The 20,190-nt window shown below is 45.0% G+C and overlaps 1 protein-coding gene across 1 annotated transcript in view; it reads left to right on the top strand.

Moving 5' to 3' along the window:
* The first annotated feature begins 456 nt into the window (after positions 1-456).
* LOC144136189 (uncharacterized) overlaps positions 457-20,190 on the top strand; it is a 33,971-nt gene continuing 14,237 nt past the window's right edge. Inside the window, exons 1-4 of the mRNA XM_077668271.1 lie at positions 457-683; positions 8,648-8,855; positions 11,871-11,977; positions 19,748-19,980. Coding sequence (XP_077524397.1) covers positions 570-683; positions 8,648-8,855; positions 11,871-11,977; positions 19,748-19,980 — 662 coding nt within the window. The 5' untranslated portion in view covers positions 457-569. The remainder of the gene's footprint in view (positions 684-8,647; positions 8,856-11,870; positions 11,978-19,747; positions 19,981-20,190) is intronic.

The raw sequence follows: 20,190 nt of genomic DNA, 5'->3' as shown, positions 1-20,190 counted from the left end.
TGTCCATGCAAGATTATCTCCAACAAGCAAGAAAATTCTCGAGGCCGCGCGGAGCATGTGCCTGCAGATATGCATTTGAAGGTTGCTTATCATTTTTAGCTTTAATTCATATACTTTCCCTCAAGCAATGAGCAATTGTTTATACTAAGACATCATTACAAACTGCGGCAGTAATTCCTCGGCTTGCAGCGTCCTTGTATGCTTCCCAGTCGGTAGGTTTTATACGGAATTTCTTTGGCGCCGTCTCCGCGCGGACAGACGATATGATGACTGGGTATTGAGCGAGGGATATCACAGGGATATAACGATGTACTCTTTGGACTCATGAAGGCTCCTAACATCGTTAGCGCAGTAAACACAGGTAAGGGGACAGAGAACAAAAACTACGTCAAGAGGGGCATGACCCAGGGTTTATTGGTTCACAAAGCTAATCTCCGCTCTCCGCGCTGAAGCAGAGGAGGTTGATACTCTGGACCCGCAGTTATCGAGTCCCAGAACACGCAGAAGCGTCGCCTTCGTGCGTCAGTCAAGTGGCCGCTACTGGCTCTGAATGCAGCCGGTCGTCAAAGATGGGTTCTCCACTCAAAAGCCGTATGGACTCGAAGGAGCACCCGCTCGACACCAGGAGGAACTTCGGGGAATACATTCTGCAGCATCTGCGGCGCCACGCTAACTCAAAATGGGTGGGTGTCGTACTCGTAGGCTTGAACTGACCTGATTTAAAAATTGTATGTAACGCTATTAGGCAGACCACTGAGAGAGGACGACACAACAAAGAAGCCTCTCTCTCTGTGGTCTTCTTAACGGCGCTACATCCAATCTTTAAATAATGAATGACCGACTAGCTCTCCACCAAGTTCTACTGAACTGAATTTTCACGTCCGGGCTTACTGTCTGCCTGAAATGACTAGAGTACCAACTTTGAGTAGCCTCATCGAAATCAGCATAAGACAGCTTCCCCTTCTAAGGATTCCGGAAGCATGTGTTGTTGTCCTGTCTGGAAACCAAGTTTGTGTGCACATCCCGATCTTTGTTAATTGTCAGTACTCTTGCCCAATGTCCGAGACCAAGATTCCGTGCTCTTGGAGGCAAGGTCGTACTTGGCACCTCACAGCTTAATATTTCTCAGCTCCAAGAGCGCCATGCGCATTCCAGGACGAGCTGGCCAAGCGTAAATTGAAGCCTTCATGTTGTCTCACTCAAAACCCCAGCTCACAAGAACCACCTATATGTCCTAATCGGAAATCAGTATTTACGAATGTAAACTAGAATTTTTTATTTAAATCAGCATTTTTTGTACAGAAAGGCGCAATGGGACGACACTTTGCTCGCAAGAAGACAGATAGATAAAACGGCACAAGTGTTGCTAAATTTTTCTTGGACACTCATTTCGTTTGTACGCAAGATGACGCGCAATAGAGGCGTTACTCCGCTAGTAGTTCCTAGCTTGGTGGGAATTTGGTGGGAACTCGCCCGTACGCCCGTCATTCCCCTTCTTAGCCCTTCTCGCTCCTCCTGCAGCAAAGTGGTTTAATCTTACCGCCGGTCCTTTCCTTTTCGCCCTTTCTTGCGAAACTCAGTTCTCGGCCTCCCCATGCTTGCAATGATGTATCCAACTACTCTTTTTTCGTTTTCGAATGCTGTTCGTCGTATAAAACTTGCCCCGCAGAAGGCGCTCGCAGACCCTGCACGTGTATCTGTCGTGGCAGATCCTCATGAAAGTCATGTGCTCACGAAGTAGTCCTGTTCTGTAAACGACCGGACGAATACGCGCATGAAAGGTATACTTCTCAACACTGAGCTAAGTTCGATGTTTTTTTAATATAAATATTAATCTTCACAAAATTGCTCACATGTGTTTTGCAAAGAAAAAGTCACTTCATAATTTTCATTATGACATTAGTACTGTGAATTTATTGTCCATCACTAAATGCAAATATATTTGGGTCTACTGGTCCAGTGAATTGCCTTGGCACAGGCACGTTAATTGCATAACTGCAAAAGCATGCCATGTTTCGGCCTTTCTGCGCAGAAATGCAAGCGTTTTCCTTTAGACTAGAGAATTGCTGTATGCTATTAATGTAAGTCCTATATTAGAGTACGCGTGTAGGGTATGGGACCCTAGAAGTAAAAACGATGTTGATAAATTAGAAAAGGGACAAAATTTAGCTGTCCGTTTTGTATCGAATAACTAACTATACCTGGAATTTCGGTGTATCATCAGCGAAAAATTCCTTACGATGGGACACATTTCAGAAACGCAGATACCTACCCTACTTAGGCTTAAATGCTCCCATAACATTTTTCACTGTAAGACCGGTATTGACCGTGGCCAATGTTTGTTTCCATCAGACCACATTTCTGCAAGAACGGACCGCATTTTTCAAGCAAAAAAATATAAAATGAAGAACACGTTTATTAAATATGTCATTTCTCATGAAAGGGATAAATGAGTGAAATTAGTTGCCACAATATGACGTATTCACAATGGCCAATGAATCTTTTGCCTCATCGCTGTAATAGTAAATTTAAAGATGGGTTCGTTCCCTTTCATCGGAAGGGGTTTTTTTTCATTTCATTTATTTTACCCTCAGGACTTTCCCATTACAGAAGGGGTGGAGCAGTGAAAAAACAATACATAGATCAAAAAGAGCGCTATATATACGAACAATATCGAAGATGTTAAAGCAGAGGACCAAAACATTGAGAACAAAAGTACAGAAGTAAATAAAAGAATTACAAAAATAAAACCTTAATTATAATCTCTATATGGGTAAATAATATATCAATTGGCCTGATTCTAACAGTGCGAGTAATTTGCTTTTAAAACGCGCAGGGTCGCTAATACAAGTGGCTGTGGGTGAAAGATTATTCCAGTCATGACATCTTTTAGGGAGAAAGGAATTCGAGCAGGTCACTGTGCTGCAGTATGGAGCAGTTACTTTTTGATTATGGTCTATGCGAGGGGAGATGAAAGCCTTTACACAGATGGCTTTCAGGTAAAGATTGTGGTAGTAAATTATATGGAAAAGGCAAATGCGTGAAAGTTTACGGCGAGTGGAGAGTCATGCAAGTTTAAGATTAGATTTCATTTCGGCAACACTGGAGGTGCGATGATAGTTTCCAACGATGAAACGGACACTTCGATTCTGCACGGCCTCTAGTTCGTTTATTAATGTGATGGCGTCAGGATCTCAAACCGAACATGCGTACTCTGGTTGCGGACGAAGGAGTGTAGTGTATAGTAGCATTTGCAATGAAGGTGGAGAGGAAGAAAAATTTCTGCGGACGTACCCTAGCATGCGATTAGCTTTTGAAGTGATGAACTTGATATGAGCATTCCAAGAAAGGTTATAACACACATTAACGCCAAAATACTATTAATACGATACTGGATTCAGCTGAGTGTTGTTAACAAAATAGTCTGGGCTTGTTAGCTGGTTACGGGTTAAACACATGCATTTGCATTTAGATATGTTTAATTCCATTTCCCACGATTGGCACCAATTATAAGTTTTATTTTAGTCTGTCTGTAACTGAACAATATCATCAGTGTTATTAATTACTCTGTAAATTACACAGTCGTCAGCAAACAAGCACATGTTAGAAGAAATCTTTAAAAGTAAACCATTTACGTAAATTAGAAATAATAACGGGCCAAGGACCGACCCCTGGGGCACACCTGAGTGTACTGGCGCTGGTGATGAGTCGCAGTTATTGGTGAAGATGAATTGAGTGCGGTTACTAAAAAAGGCACGAATCCAATCAAGTACATTAAGATCAATGTTCAGTTGCCTCAGCTTTAAAATTAAAAGGGAATGACTGACGTTGTCAAAAGCTTTTGAAATATCTAAGAATAAGAATTCTGTAATGAGTCCAGAGTCTAAAGAAACATGCAAGTCTTTAGTGAAAATCATTAACTGCGTTTCACACGAGAAGAATTTGCGAAATCCATGCTGTTTCAGAGTAAAGAACTGGTTGGTTTCTAGGAAATTATCAAGATCACTGAATGTGATGTTCTATAGAACTTAACATGGGACGGAAGTAAGTGAGATAGGACAGTAATTACGTGGATCTTGCGTTTCCCCTGATTTGTGCACAGGAAATAATTTGCCGGTGAGCTAGTCATTAGGAAGACTGTCATGGTTTAAAGACTGCGAAGAGATACACTGTAGTATAATGAAAGAATATTCTACGGTATTTTTCAAGAATTTAGTACTGAGGCCATCGATACCACAAGAGGATGACAATTTAAGCCGATTAATAATGCGGCAAATTCCTTCTGATGAGATGACAATAGGATCCATTGGTAAAAAGTGATATTCTATGAGCGAAGGCAGTGCGGAATTGTCGTTGGGGCTAGAGAACGCTTTGATAAAAGTGCTATTGAGAAGCGATGCGGACAGTTGGTCAGGAACTGGCTCCCCTTCCTGGGTAAATAGTTGTATGGTGGTATTTCGTTTGCCTTTCACCATGTTTCAAAACTGCTTCGGGTTATTGTTTATCATTGCTGGGAGAGTCTGGTTAAAGATGGTAAATTTGGTTGATTTTAATGCCTTTGAGTAAGCGACTGCAGCACCTTTATACGAAGACCACCTGACAGCAGAGTGAATAAAGCGAGCTGTACAAAAAGTATTTTTTTCTTATTGGAAAGCCGATTAAGATACTTGTTTTACCAGGGTGCACACTGTTGCTATATACCCTTTTGATGGGTATGTATTGATTCACAAGGTCAGAAACTCTAGTTTTGAAGATCCCCCAGTTACGATGAACACTACGGTCGACATAAGCACTCAAGAATTCATCTAAAAATAAAGAAAGATTATTATTAATAGCCTGGAAGTCAGTCTTGCTGTAATCTATGATGCATTTGAACAGCTTACGTGAGCGCGTTAGCGGTAGAGAGAGGTTGAAGTTGATTATCGTGTGATCGCTTAACACAGGCAAATGAATGATGGAGGACACGATGTCTGGTGATGATGTGAGGACGAGATGAAGAAGGGATGATGCAATGGGAGTGACACGTGTGGGCAGCTCAATAAGTTGCGATAACCCGAAATCGGAACATATGCGAAGGAAGCGGCTCGAATTGGAACACGTAGAAACAAAGACTGGGCTATCATGATTCCACTCAATGACTGCGAAGTGGAAAGCGCCTTATCGAGAAATGGTCACACCTCTCCAAGGTGGTGGTTCAGTGGTTATGAAGGAGGAGACAATCGATGATGCAGAGGATGAAACGAAGAAATATATTTACAGAATTTTCAAGTGAAAGTTGCCGGTTACCGAAACGAAGTCGCACAGACAAATTCAATAACTGTAACTTAAAAGATGACCAACCTCGCACAGAGAAACAACTCTTACTTATCGACTAAAGACGTTAGTTAAAGCTTAGGTGCTGTGAAAGTTACGTGCTAAGCACGGGGCTCATACCTAGACGGATGTCCAATGCTTTTGCGTTTCATTTTCACGGTTCCGGAAATAAAGAAGTTAGGACAGTTGTGTTCCGAGGCCCGCCCTAGACTTCGCTTGGCCAATGAAGTTTTAATATAAAGTAGCCACAGCACTTAAAGGTTGGGCACAACCTCGAACCCGGGGCTTGGCTATAAAAAAAAGAAACACATCAAGAAAACATTTCGAACACACGCTCTAGGCGGGACTTCTCGCCCTATCCGCGTTATGTTGTCTCCCTTTCCACTTTGCACGTGCATCCTCGCCTACGACTTGTCGCCGCCACACCTGCCTGCCACTTCTCGAAGGACGACGTGCCCTTTTAACTAGTTGACAGGGTTAGCAGTTTCCTGGGTGGGGACGGCAGGAAACGAGCTCCGCGACGCTGCGGTGCTGGCATGAGTGGTTTCAAACGAAGGGCCCCTCGCAAAACTCGCTGCACGGTATGCGAATCCGCTGGCGTGGGAACGCCATACAAGATCGAGCGGCGCGCCTGTCCACTGCTGCCCTTTGTGGGCGTCACGTCTGCTTTCTGGGTGCTGGTTGTTTAACAATGTTCGGAGTCTTCGGCCGCCGTAGCGACACTGTTACAATGGCTTCCACGCTTTTGAGTAAGTTTGCGGCCGACGCGCGGGCGGGAAGCACCGAGAACGCTACGGGTAGACTGGAGGCGTACAGTAACCTCAAATTTAAATAACAAAGAAAAATTAAACGGCCTTACAGTAATATCGCTGGTAATATTTCTACGCTGCACAGTCGCGAAGCGAAGTGGACGTTGGTCTATCACTGGACAGTTGATGTGGACGCGGACGCAGCAGCTAACGCTTGGGTGACTTCGTTTTTGGTGTGCCTTTTGTCTGTGGCCTGTCGCGCCTGCTGCTGAGCTAACCCCCGTAATAATATTTGTTCTTTTGTTTCATGGTTTCAACTCATGCTGCATCGTATTTTCTGCATTGTGTTTTTTTGCCAGCAAATTTGTTGTACTTCTTATGTAATAATTCCCCGCCCCCCTAATAATGCTTAACAAAAATGGCGCTGTGGGCAAAGTAATACACAAATATGTCTGTGTGCGAGAAGAGGAGCAAAGCCTGTATACTTAACTTTTGCTTTCTCACCAGTGCACGCGTGGGTTCTAGCATTACAGTGGCGAAGTACGTGTACCATAAAGGTGCCACGTAAATGTGCGTCTAAGAGGAATAATATGTCGTAAGGTGAAAATTTCACACGGTCACTTTATTTACAGGTTTCATAGCATTGATAGTTGTGCTCCACAGCACTGACACGTAATTTAGGCTCATTCAAAGGTAGTGACGGAGCATAAATTTTCGGTAATTAGATTAAGGAAACAAAACGCCTCACTTAATCGAACGGTAATTCGAAAGAAAGCACTGTGTGCTCCAGTATAGAACGTATGGAATGTGGTGTTTAATCCACAAAGAATTTAGAAATCCTAAATGTGTCTCGAAAAGTAGCCCACGTGCTCACACATAAGCAAGCCACGACAGAGAGAATCGTATTAGTACTTTACTTTCCGCTCTCACACAACTGTATTAACTCAGTTAAACAAACAAACAAAATCAGGTATTTCACACTTGTCTGAACACCTTCTATAGTATCTCCATGCACTATCTTGCGTCCCTTTTGCACTTACTGGTAATAGACATGACGCCATTTACTTCAAGGGGCATTGCAGCAATGAGGTGCCCAAGGAAACGAGCGAAGTTACAAGGAAAAAAATAGAGTAAAGTATTATTAGCTTGGACGGATCACGCTTGCCCATGTCCGGAAAGCCCTCCAGGCTCGGCCGATCGCCAGGCGCTGAAGGGGGAGGCGTGTGTGAGCCGACGTCGCCTCCCAGTGCTCACGGCCCAGTTCCCGCAATCATATGCTTTAAGTAACCACGTTGAGGACTTTTGCAAATCTATCTGCAGGCAGGGCATGAATTGGTGCGGTATTACGCGGGTGAGGTATTATTGTATCCAGCTTATGGCACAATTTTCTTCAGTACCGGTGTCGAGCAGGCGCACATACTAAACTTGCTTGCGATAAAAACTGCGAAACCTGTCCTACAAACGCGGACTGGCGTGTGGATAAGCACCGGGGAAGCCAGCATACCTCCGGCCCACAAGGCCGCCTTCGCAGACTTCAACTATAAACCGAACGCCGCGTCATAAAGCAAGGACGCTTGGAGTTCCCTTGAGCCGGAGCATATCAAGGTACTCTTGCTAAAGTGAGTGCTCCGTTCCGAGGACGCAGAGAGCAGTAGGATAACCTGGATAACCTGGCGTTCTTGTGGGATTAAGCGTAGCTTCGGACCTCATTCGCAGCTCGCAATATCTAGGCCGGTATCAATCGCAGCGCTTTGCATCAGCAGCGTTTCATGAGGAGCTCTTGTGCAGCTGCAAACATAGCAGCTTTTGCTTGTATATGCCCCCTCCAGATAACGCAGGTTAAGCGCGAAGGCGTGTTCGTAGGCGTAACTGAATGGCCTCACCTTTGCATGGAGGACTCTATTACTCGTGCGGCCAAGCATTTACGGGCTTAAAGCGCAGGGGTGAAAAAAGAGGGCCCCTTCCCGCATCACTACTGTAGTGCGGGGATGAAAAGCCCATTTTAAGCGCAAAATAAAGCGGAACAGTACCGATGATTCTGCATGTGTAATAATTTAAAATTGAGAAATTCTGAGAGGGAAAAGAGAAGGAAGGAATATTTTTCATCAGCGTCCAAGACATGAGGAACGTATACGGAAAACTAGATTTTCTTTTTTGTCTCGATATTAAGTATTCCATCTTCTCTCTCGGCCACAGGAAAGAGTTTATGAACGAAATTTTTTCATATATGGCGAGATTTTATTTTAGCAATCAAATATCTGAAGATCTCCCGTCGGTGCGCTTGCATTTTTTTGTCATTAATGTTTTTGCTAACATCAAAATTGCTCCCCGTTGGTTTTCTATGGCAGTCTTAAGTATAACGCTATAAAAGAAAGATTTTAGTACGCATCGGAAGAGTGGCATTGCAGCAATGAGGAAGCAATGAGGTATTACCTTCAATATTTACATAACAGTACCGTACAGTATTCCAATATTCCAAACTTTTCTCCAAGAATGTTGGACATGTTATCTTGGCGTTTTGCTTCATTCCTTTCTGCGTTTTATTTTACTCCAACAAACACTGTGGAGCACTACTGACTTGGCAGATCAATGGCACGAGCCACGAATGGCACAACTTCGGGGAGGTGAGCGAACAGGTGGAGGCCGTCCGGACAGCGCTGTGCCGGTTGGGCGTCCGGCAGGGAGACAAGATGCTGCTGCTCAGCGCCAATCGACTGCAACTGCTGCCGATGTTCCTGGGAGCAGCGTGCGCCAACGTCGCCTGCGTCTTCGAGAGCCCAGGCTTCGGGGTCGGTGCGTACCACGACAGCGAGCAAGCAACAATACGTTCATAAGCAGCATCGCGCGAGCTCCGATCCCGCCGGCTGGCTCAGCCGATTTAGCATACTCCGCCAAAAGCCGCTGCGGATGTCCGCCTCTCCACGAACCACTGCCTAATGAACGAAAAGAAATACCTGTACGGCATAAATATTGCAGCTATTTCTCCTGTTCCGATTTGTGTTTTTGTCGCCTACATGACACGAAGGGACTCCCCACCAGCGGTGCTGAGTTGGCTCTACTCGCGGCCGGTGACCTCAGCGGTCACGTGACGCCACATTATGGTGACGCCAGGGTCATGTGATATCATATCTGCACGGTGTGTGCGGCAACCTCGTTGCAATACAGCTGAAAGAAAACGCGGATGAGGAACAGACAGGACAAGTAACACTCCTCCGTCTCTTCCTCGTTTCGCTGTCTTATGCATAAGTGCCCCCTCCATCGCCTCCTTCCCCTCGACCGTTCTGGGAGAGCCGAGCGGCTTCTCTCCGTCCCTCTCATCTCCTGCTATAGCCTGAGTGTGACGTCACTGCTCCGGTTGCCTCCGCTGCGGCCATGGGTCAGTTGCGAGCAGCGGCCTCCTATTAGCTTCTTGAGAGTGCATCCGGCGAGCATGAGAGCAACGCGTAACGCTGCACTGAGAAGTGACAACTGTGCTTTGCTCAAGAAAGCAACGAAATCGCAGTCTTTTTGATGACAAATTGATGAGTGCTTCTCTGAGTAAAAAACTCACCAGACGATTGCCACAGTGCAACGTGAGATTTAGCGACAGCTATGTGCGGCGGTGATTATATTTTTAATTCATCATAATTCGTCATCTTATTTGCTAGGCCTGTCACTCATGCCTTCACTGTGCTTAGACCATTCAGCGCGACGCACTGTCGTGCTGCGATGCAGTGACGTCATACGAGATGTCAATGCATGCCGACCAATCCGTGTGTCGCTTGTCCGACGCCGACACCTAGAAACGTTCCTTAAAAGGCGATGCTGAAATGAGCCAGTTAGACTGCCTTCGCAGAACGCAACGCAAACAGACGAGGAGAAGCGAATGCACACTTGAGCGCCGCGTCACAACTTTGGTGTCTCATATAACAAATATAAGAAATATAAAGCACCAAAGAGCTTGAGAAAACCATGAAAAAAACCTAGTTACGAGACAGATACTTCAAGCCAGTTAGAAGAAAAAACGCAGAAAAACATATATTCCTCCAGGATGGATAGTGTACTCGACCTCTATCACAAGATACGCAAGCTCTTTTTTTATTCAAAGAGATTGAATGATAGCCAACGCGGTTGCCAGAGCCGTTGGCTATGAAATAATCTAATGGTCCTTAAAGCGGCGCCGAACGCAACCCTATCCAATTTTCGGACTTAATGAAAACCGATTGCACGGCCCTTTCTGGCTTTGTTGACGCTCATCCGGCAGCAAATATGTGTTTAGTTTCGAGAAAATTGCACTGAAAAAATTCCACACCACTGGGTTGATTGATGCTCGCGACAGCTACACTGATTCCGTGATCCCCACTGTGGAGTGCCCGGCAGTGCAGCCTGGCGCGCCCATAAAATTGCGTCGGTGTCACCGCTGTCACCTATATTTCATGGATCGTATATTTATAGCTGACAAAAGCTGCGATTAGACTGATTATAACAAGGTAAACCATTGATACAGGCCAACTTCAGTCTGTCTTCATGGTCCGTTTTAGAGCCCTCGCTGCAAAAAAATTAGGGTAAATTAAATTGGGTTGACGTGTTTTCCTGTTTGTTTCATCCCGACTATTCATTCTGGGAAACTGCACTGCGGTGCCATTCATCAGTTTCCGTTTCTGCTCCGTCTGCCTCTACCAAGCTTTGTTAACCACGATCTCTCTATCAGCAGAACGCACCCTGACCAACCACTACCGTCGTACTACATTACGGCAGCAAAATTTCCGGGATGAGGGTGTGCGGGAGAAAATTCATTCCGGCAATCGCCTAAAACCTCCGAAGGCATCCGGGGGCGTGTATTGTACATTTCTTGGTGACAGCGCTATGCGAAAGTCGAGAGGAAACGACGCTATGAATTTGATTTTCAAGAGCACGCCTACCGTAAACTTTTGCTGCTGGTAGTTATACATTACGAGCGGCCCCTGTGGGGGGCAGTTCAGGTAAAGCTGTTCTCCCTCTCTGTCCCCTCCGAAACATTCAAAACAACCAAGTAGCCCTCGTAAGAAAGCATATTTTCACAAACGCTTGCAGCAAAAAGTAAATTGCACCTAGGTGTCACGGGCCTTATCATCAGGTTAATTTTCTGTTACTACCTTACCCATTGCTCTAACGTTACGTAATATTGCAGCAATAACGTGCCTTCGATTTATCGCTGCAAGACATGAGTGGTGCGGGACGCACGATCACTTTGAAGCACGCCCGCGGATGGAAAACGCGGTCCTTGGACGAAGTCCTCAGCCCTCAATACTTATTACTGAGGGTGCGCCGCGGTGGTGTTGAAAAACATTTATTTCCTTAAAGTGTGACTGGAAGATCGGACCGTGTTTCACATGTTGCGCATTTTTTCTCCTCTATATCCCCATTTTGTCCTTTCTTTCCTTTCCCTGTGCGGCCAACCGGAATACTCCTGTGATTCACCTCCATCCCTTGCCTTTTAACCCTACCACAGGTGGTAGCACCTGCCATCGCAGGGCACCACTGCGCCAGGAAAGGTATGAGGACTCCCAGCGATCTGTGAATATAAAGTAGCGAAATACCGTTTTGAATCAACCCATTAACGCTGTCGCGTCGTACCCTACAGGCCACCCTCACTTATTTCGCCAATCTTTGAAGCCTGCTTAACATTTAAAACGAAGCTTCGAACCAAAACCACAATGAAAACCGAAGTGATGTCGTGCCTAATTTGCATGTGGCCTAACCACGCTCCGTCATTTGTGCTCTCTAAATTCTTTCGCCCTACTCGCAGTATCCACGTGTGAATGAAAGTAGCGCTGCATTACTCCGCAGACGTCTTGGCTGGCAGAATGGAAACTCTCGGATGTGTCGCCATCTGCTGTGAACCCAGCTGGGTCCGGGAGGCTCTTGACCTTCAGCGCAAGCTCGTTTCAGTTAAGGTACGTATCCCCGTCGCAGTCTAACTCTATTTCCTTTTTTCTTGCTGGTGACGAGGTTCTTACAAGTGCCTTTGTGAGCTTCCAAGCAACTCAGATTTGGACTTTTTTGCGCTCATAGACGGCCAAAAGGAGATAAATGTTATCGACATGCACGTGTGTAAATCCTAACGTGACATGAAAGTACTTTTTTATTCCGCGCACTCAATGCGCCCGCGTTGCAGCGGCGACCGCAGCAGTCAGCCGGCGCTCGGCGATGATCAGAATGTCCGTCGCTCGCGGCCGCACTTGGCACGGCGGCGAAATTTGGAGATAAGGAACCTCGTCAGTCACCACCCCCGAGGAAAGAGTCTCCCTCTCGCGAGACAAACAAAGTGATACGATAAATAAGGAAGAAAACATCATGAGAACGCAGAATTACGATGGCAACATGGAATGCTTGGGCGCAGGCGTCACCACGTGCTCGCCTTTCTACTGCGGAAGAGGGAGTGCGGGGAAACAAACAAAATACCAAGTAGCGACAGCTATTCAACGTACGACTGCGACCTGCAGATTTTCTTCTCCCTAGGCACAAGTTCGCGATCGGAGACCGCCTTACGGCGACATTTAAAAGCGGGGTATTCTTCGAGGCTCCACGTGCAGGAAAATCGTCCCTCATTTATTAAATGCGCATATGCTGCTCGTGCAACAAGAAAACACATATGGAAGACCGCAGTGGTTGTCCAGTTGTCCGAGCACCCGCCTGGCAAGCGGGCAGCGTAGGGTTCCATCTCCAGATACATCGGGTACAATCTGTCCTGGTGCGCAGCTTTTTTCGGGGGAGAAATTTTTGGGAAATTGGTCTTTAGCCCCACCTTGATTAGCCACAAAACACCGTGTGCCATGAAGCTGTTTGGCCACAGATGCCCTTGCGTCATAAAATGAATATCAATGTCTCACATAAGGAATACTCGTCGCAAACTGTTAAATATTACGCTCTGAACTGGTCTGCGTACAAGCAGAACGATAAGGCTAGACCAACTCGTAGTGTATTCCTGCTGCTGGGCTTGTCGATTATCGGTAACTGAGCCGCACAATGAGTAGCAAGCTTAACCTCAATGCAGTGTCTGTTGCCAACTTTCTAGCTTAGTCACGCGTGGCATGACACGGCACCACTTGTAGGCACCAAGTACTGCACTCGTAGGTTCCGACCAAGGTAGCACCAAAACGGTGTAGTAATGTTCTTTCCGTTCTGTTACGTCTTGTTGTCACGAGTGCATAAAATCGTCGCCTGTTGGCGCCTGTGTTTTCGGTATATATGTAGTGTTTCGGCGGTTCTGGAATAGTGTTGAAGTTCAGCGAATGTGCCGTCGTCTATTCTGTTTCTGTCCCCTGTCCGTTTTTCTAAGCGCTGTCAACCGCAATGACTCAAGTATTAGTGGTACACTGCTAATAAGCAACGTTTCCTCAGTCATTTCTGGCGTTACATTCAATCTATGGCAGGTGCAATCCAACAAATGTCACTGCAATACTCTTAATCATTCATGGTTAACGAGCACAAAAAAGACGAAGACGGCAGAGAAGAAGATGACAGCACAAGCGCTCACTCGCAACTAAACGTTTATTCGGGGAAAAAAACAGCAATATATGCATAAAAAGGCGAAGATACAAAGAAAACAAGAAACTACAATTCATTGAAGCCTCACCAGGGGTCCAAATCATGAATGGGGTACACGCGCATGGGTCTAAAGCGAAGCAATGAACATCGACACGAAAGAATACCAAATAAACGGGTGGATGCAACACCCCATTAAGTCAGTAACGTATATGGTGTCAGGCATATTAAGGCGAAAGCCTTTATAGGCTTATGACTCGCCAGCAGAGATGCTCGCAGAAAAGTGTCACACTATAGCTGCCACACTGATGACGTTATCATAGGTGTAGTATGTCGTAGCTATATATATAGTGCACTAACTTACTTAGTTAATTAATAGTTAGGTAAATTGTAATTAGTGATTATGTAATCAGTAAGTAGTTTTGGCTGAAATAACGCGCTACACAAGGAAAAAACGACCACTGAAACGACGGACACAGGACAAACGCGCGCTAACAACTAAGATTTATTCTGATACGAGGGCACATGCACATGCTCAAAACAGTCAAAACATCGCCACCGGCTGTGTCGCACGCTCATTCGCTTCTTGATTAGTTTGAACTGCTCACGTGATAACAACACCGAGGGTGTGCTTACGCACTCGTCTTCACCGGCCTCCCATATCTCAAAGGCTTCTTTTATTTCTCTTTCTTCCTTGTCCCTTGCACGCGCTAAAATTGTAGTCCGTTCAAAGAAAGGTGAATACTTGTGATTTGCGCAATGGGGGGCAAGTTTCCAGGGTTCGTTATTTTTTCTAGGCTATTACGGTTTCCAATTTGGTTGGGCCAGTGTTAGACCTGGAAGATGCATTCTGCCGCGAAATCAAGTATGAGCCGCAAGAATGCGGCCAACTCTAGCCAGTGCTATACAATGTGTATGAAAGCTGCATAGCTTTTTCCGGCTGCGCTTGGCCGGATGCTGATGAGTAATTATTGCCTTATCACAAATCTACTCTGCCATTTGGGATTCTCCTAAACATTGGTTTAAAATTAATATATGTTCGGAATTAGGTTCGTATGGAAATTATCAAAGCATTACTTTCAGGTGTGCCTTGGGAAAAGTTGTACGAAGCGCCGGCAGCTTTTGGTCTGGGTGAATGTGCTCCAGGACGGCCAAGCGAGAGTTCAGTGGGAGAGTGTAGCAGCATGAAAATAGTACGCCTTGAGAAGCCCCGTCGCAACAATAAACACTGGCGCGAAATTTTAAAAGACGCATAATATTTCCATGGAACTTCCAGAGCCTGCAAAGCAAAAACCATGCTCTTGACAACGACGAAAATTGTATATATCAAAGACCGAGAGAAAAGAAGGGAGGAAATGTGGCTGACGAAATTCCAACATTACATTCTTTTTAGGAGGCGTAAAGAACTAAACCCTTATTCAAAAGCGCGATTTTTCTAAATATTTACTGTATTTCTTTAAAAATTAACAGCTTCAGCAAAAGAATTGCCCCTAATATCTCCTACCTTCGAAAATGAACAAATAGCTGCCGCAGACCCCATTAAAATTCGACTAAATTTGGGCGCACTAAAGCTCCTGAAAGTGCGCATGTGTTCTCTATGGGCGACCGCACTGGTGAACTAGTGCTGTCGACGGGTGACGGTTGTTCCAGTCGCGTTCATGCTGTCAGCCTCCTTTCTTGCGTGCTCTTCGATTTGAGGAATCAAAACGACCACCCTGATAAAGGAAAGTACGAGGATGATTAGCGCGCCTAGCACAGGAGTGTATTTACCTCTACACTTCGACACGCTCAACCTCCAGATCTGATATGACCAGTAGTTTCTCTTTTTCGAGCTGGGTCATCCGGTGGGGGATGGGAGGAAGAAAGGAGCAAGCTGCAGAATCCCATCGTGAAAACGCGAGCGTCTCCGCATGAAAGGATCAGGTGCAAGTTTTTAAAATTGGTTCTGCCGTGCAGCGTGCAATGAAACTCACGGCACTACATTGACGGGGCCCTAGTACATCACATGAAAAAATAGGATTTTGCGAAAAATAGGCTACTTTTACAGTCGGGATAATACCCGATTATTTCCCACATCAGTATCTTGCTTGCCATGACTATTCATAACGAAATACAGCTGTTTTATTTTCAGTAACAATTCGAAAACAACAGCACTTAGAAGGCACAGGGAGCGGGACTAATCTAAAATACATCATCTTCATCATCATTCATTCGACCCTTAAAAGCCCCTGGTGAGGCATTACTTAAAGGAGGAGTACACAAAAAAAATCGGCAGTGGCTTAGCTCGGCTATGCCAGGATATACGTAGCGAACGCTAAGGCATAGCTTGGTTAGCCTTGGTTAATCTTGATTACAAGTCTAGGTTAGTCTTGTTGTCTGGCTAGTTGTCATGTGGTTCGTCACGCAGTTGGTCACGTGACCAGTCACGTGGTTGGTCACGTGGTTCGGTGCGACCACGGTGGGAATGCGAGCACGGCGAAACTGCGAGTTCGTGGCCAATGCAGCTTTCGCTACAAAAGTAAGACAGATGAGTGGGTGGACAAAAAAATAATCAAAGCCACACAGACTACTATAACGGAAGTGCAAAAGAAGCTGTAATGAAAGGAAAAGGAAACCATACAGCAAGATAGAGCATCAGGCGTTCTTTGAAATCTTAAGGAATCACGCTCAATTACGACGGAGTCTGGGAGCTCATTCCATTCTTGCACTGCGATTGGCAAAAAAAAAAAAAGATTTGTTAAAGGCGGTACTTGATCCAAGTAAGCGTTGGATGCTCACGGATACTAATGGATGCTCATGGAATCATAAGCGCTAAAGACAAAGTTGTGGCTTGGGAAACGCTCAGCATAGTTGGTTGGAACACGCTCACGGCGTCGCTTATACAAGCTTGTTTACGCTGCGCGCGCGCGGCTGGTTTCATTGCCAGCCGAGTAAATGGATAAGAGCTATAGGGCCCGTGAAAGATAGCAGCCACACGCGACACATTCAAGCGTGTTTGTGTGCTCTCGTAGTGCTTGTTCGCTGTACGGCGCATGATTTTCCTGATGCGTTGCTAAGCCTTTCCACATCCCACAGCAGCGGCTCTCGTTGCTCTGACTCGGCCGGCCGCGATATGGTTTTGGGATCTCTAAGGGACGCACGTCACGACACTCGGTGGCAGCAGCCTTATCGTGAGCATTGTTTTACGATTGTGATAGAGAATATGTCTACGAAAACTTGTACAAGCTAGCACAAATCGGGACTGTTGCCCGCGGAAGTGATACAGCGAGCACGATCTGTATTTGCTGTGCAAATAATTATTGCGTAATTTTCTAATAATTTTTTGCTGTAAGGAACGAAATTGATCAACGCAATCTTCTGCAGCTTGGAAATAAACCAATCAGAATTTTTCAGAATTATAGCAGAATAATGCTACAGTTGGTGAAACTCAACTGATTACAAATAATATTGAGAAACGCTCCTATAGCTAATGACCGACTCCGTGTCATGTTCAAGTGGTAAAGACACACACACACACACACACACACACACACACACACACACACACACACACACACACACACACACACACACACACACACACACACACACACACACACATATATATATATATATATATATATATATATATATATATATATATATATATATATATATATATATATATATAGACAGAAATAAAATACTGTGTCCCCAAAACTTTCAGCAAGGTGAAAGGCAAACCAACCTCGTTCTCACACATTCATCAAACATGCCACGCGTGAACAATATCCTCTCAAAACATTTTAACATTATCGAGCAAAGCAGTCACCTGTCCCGCATTTTTAAGCAGCCACCAAGAGCGGTATACCGGCGCAGCAAGAACCTCAAGGACATTTTAGTTAAATCCAGAACATCGCCCAATGCTAACCCAAACCCCGGGTGTCCGCCCTGCCGAAAACCACGCTGCAGGGTTTGCTGTCACATGCTGACAACAGGAATTGCAAAAGGTACCTTCTCTGACTTTACTTTCAAAATCAAAGAAACTCTAAATTGCGACAGTGCAAATGTGGTCTACATGCTTCACTGCGGCGTGTGCGGCATGCAGTACATCGGCCAGACAGAAACTCCGTTCAGGTTACGATTCAACAACCACGAGGCCCACATTCACACACTGCCAAATCTATCCTTTTCTAAGCACCCATGTCTGCCACAGCACTCATTTGAAAGCATCCGGGTCATCCTCCTACAGTCGGGTTTTCAAAACCGGCCGACAAAGAGAACAAAGGGAATCGTATTTCATACATAAATTTCGGACATTAACCCGCGGCATTAATGAGAACTTGGGCAATTTTGCCTTCCTCAAGAACCATTCCAATTGAGAAAGAAGCTCCCGTCTGTTATTTTCCATTTGTTTCCCTTTTATCCTGCTCACCGTGCCCCCCCCCCCCCCCCCCCTCTTCTTTACTCCATGCCGGTTTCCCTTTTTCCGGTGGTTGCTGTCTGCAGCTGCTAGTGGCGGGATCGGGTTTCCACACGGCGTCTGGACGACCGCTTTTCCGCCGCTGAGGCGACACGCCGCCCTCGTAACGGTCACTGGTGCCTCTTGAACAGGGCGAAATGATGCGGTCTTGACAGCTGACAGTAAATTACATTACAAGAGTTCTTAACATCTGCACCGCTGGGAAGTGGGTCATGCCATGTGCGTCTTTGTGTTTTGTTTCAGTGTATTCTGGTGTTTTCCTTTTTGTTCTTTTCTTGTTTCCCGTGTTTTCGTTATTTTCCCCTTGTGCTCTAACTTCTCGCTTCCGCAGAAGGAAACCTTGCTTGCTTAAGTCTTCTCGGCGAAAATCCAACCCTCTAAGCTCTGCTGCATGTCTGTCACCTCTGTATTTTAACTAGCTTTTTTTAACTTGTTTCACATCCATTCTCCTTTCCCCTTAGTGGACGCCGACACAGAGAGAGAGAGAGAGAGAGAGATAGAAAGTGCCTCCTCTCCCTCTGCATTTAGCACCGTAAATGCGCACATCTGTGTATTCATTCGACTTAACCCTGATGAAGGACGGTCCACCGTCTGAAACCGTTGGTGAATAAACCTAGATAATCGAACCAGTGTGACCTTTTCACTATATATATATATATATATATATATATATATATATATATATATATATATATATATATATATCGTTTAAGGAAATATTATTATTTTACTCGCCGTTTCGATCGGTGGACCGACCTTATTCAAGATCGTCCACGAGAGCGCTATGGACGAGGGTGGCGCCGGTGAACACCCTCAAGGTTCGCTTACACCCAGTAAACATAAATACCGACGAGAGCAGCAGATTGGACAGCCGTCGCCGTAGCTCGATTGGTAAGAGCTCCGGACGCGATATTCGGAGGTCGTGGGTTCGGATCCCACCGGCGGCATGGTTGTTTTTTCTGCTGCTTTATAAGTAATTTTCTTTAAACCGATTGGTTGGCACTACAAATTAAAAACATTCCTCTATGCACCTTGATTTCGGTGACTGTTGGCTTCCTTAATATATATATATATATATATATATATATATATATATATATATATATATATATATATATATATATATATATATATATATATATATATATATAATCACCAAAAATTGAAGAAACATAACACGGATTTATTTCACGACGTTTCGGCTGGAGGACCAGCCTTTTTCGAAAGGCTGGTCCTCCAGCTGCCAGAAATCACTTTTCGTATATATATATAGGTTGCGTTGGCTCCGCAGAATAAAGATTTAAGAGAAGTGGGCACTTCTACAAAGACACTTTTATTTATCAACGTTTCCAGACCGCACCGCGGTCGAAACGTTGATAAATAAAAGTGTCTTTGTAGAAGTGCCCACTTCTCTTAAATCTATATATATATATATATATATATATATATATATATATATATATATATATATATATATATATATATATATATATATATATATATATATATATATATATATATATATATATATATATATATATATATATATATATATATATATATATATATATATACACTAAGCACTGCCGCACAAATACATCAGTTAATGAAACAGGATGCTCAAGCTAACCTACTTGCGAGACTTTTCTGCTGTCCCTTCAACAGGGAAGCAAACTAAAAGATTTTAAACGGCGGCATTCCCTCAAATTGCGTGCAGCACGTCGTAGCCCTGGATGAACCAGCGCACAAAGGGGACTCCGCGGCCAGCAGTGTGAAAACATGGAGCAAGCTGTTGGAGGAAGGCCGTGCCTCTAACGGCCTGCTGCCGCCCCCTGTTGAGTACCGGGAAGACCAGATCTGCTACCTTACTTCCACGAGTGGCACGACTGGCAAGCCCAAGCTTGTGGTGCACACTCACGAATCTCTCCTGGGCAACGTCCAGGCGAACAGGTGAAGAGACGGACGCATTTATTGGCAGGTTTTCCTCTAAATGGTATGTCGATTGGGGCCTCGGAAACTGCGTATGCGACCGCAGTAATTCTTATGCTTGAGTAGTTCCAATTAGGAGTCTTACAAATACCCAAGGACAATAAGGAGCATGCAAAGGCACCTTGATGTGCACAACCGAATTGCAGCAGGTTTAAAATAATAGCAATGCCC

Source organism: Amblyomma americanum, chromosome 6 (assembly GCF_052857255.1).
Source record: "Amblyomma americanum isolate KBUSLIRL-KWMA chromosome 6, ASM5285725v1, whole genome shotgun sequence".
Lineage (NCBI taxonomy): Eukaryota > Metazoa > Arthropoda > Arachnida > Ixodida > Ixodidae > Amblyomma > Amblyomma americanum.
This window is presented reverse-complemented; position numbering and strand designations above follow the sequence as displayed.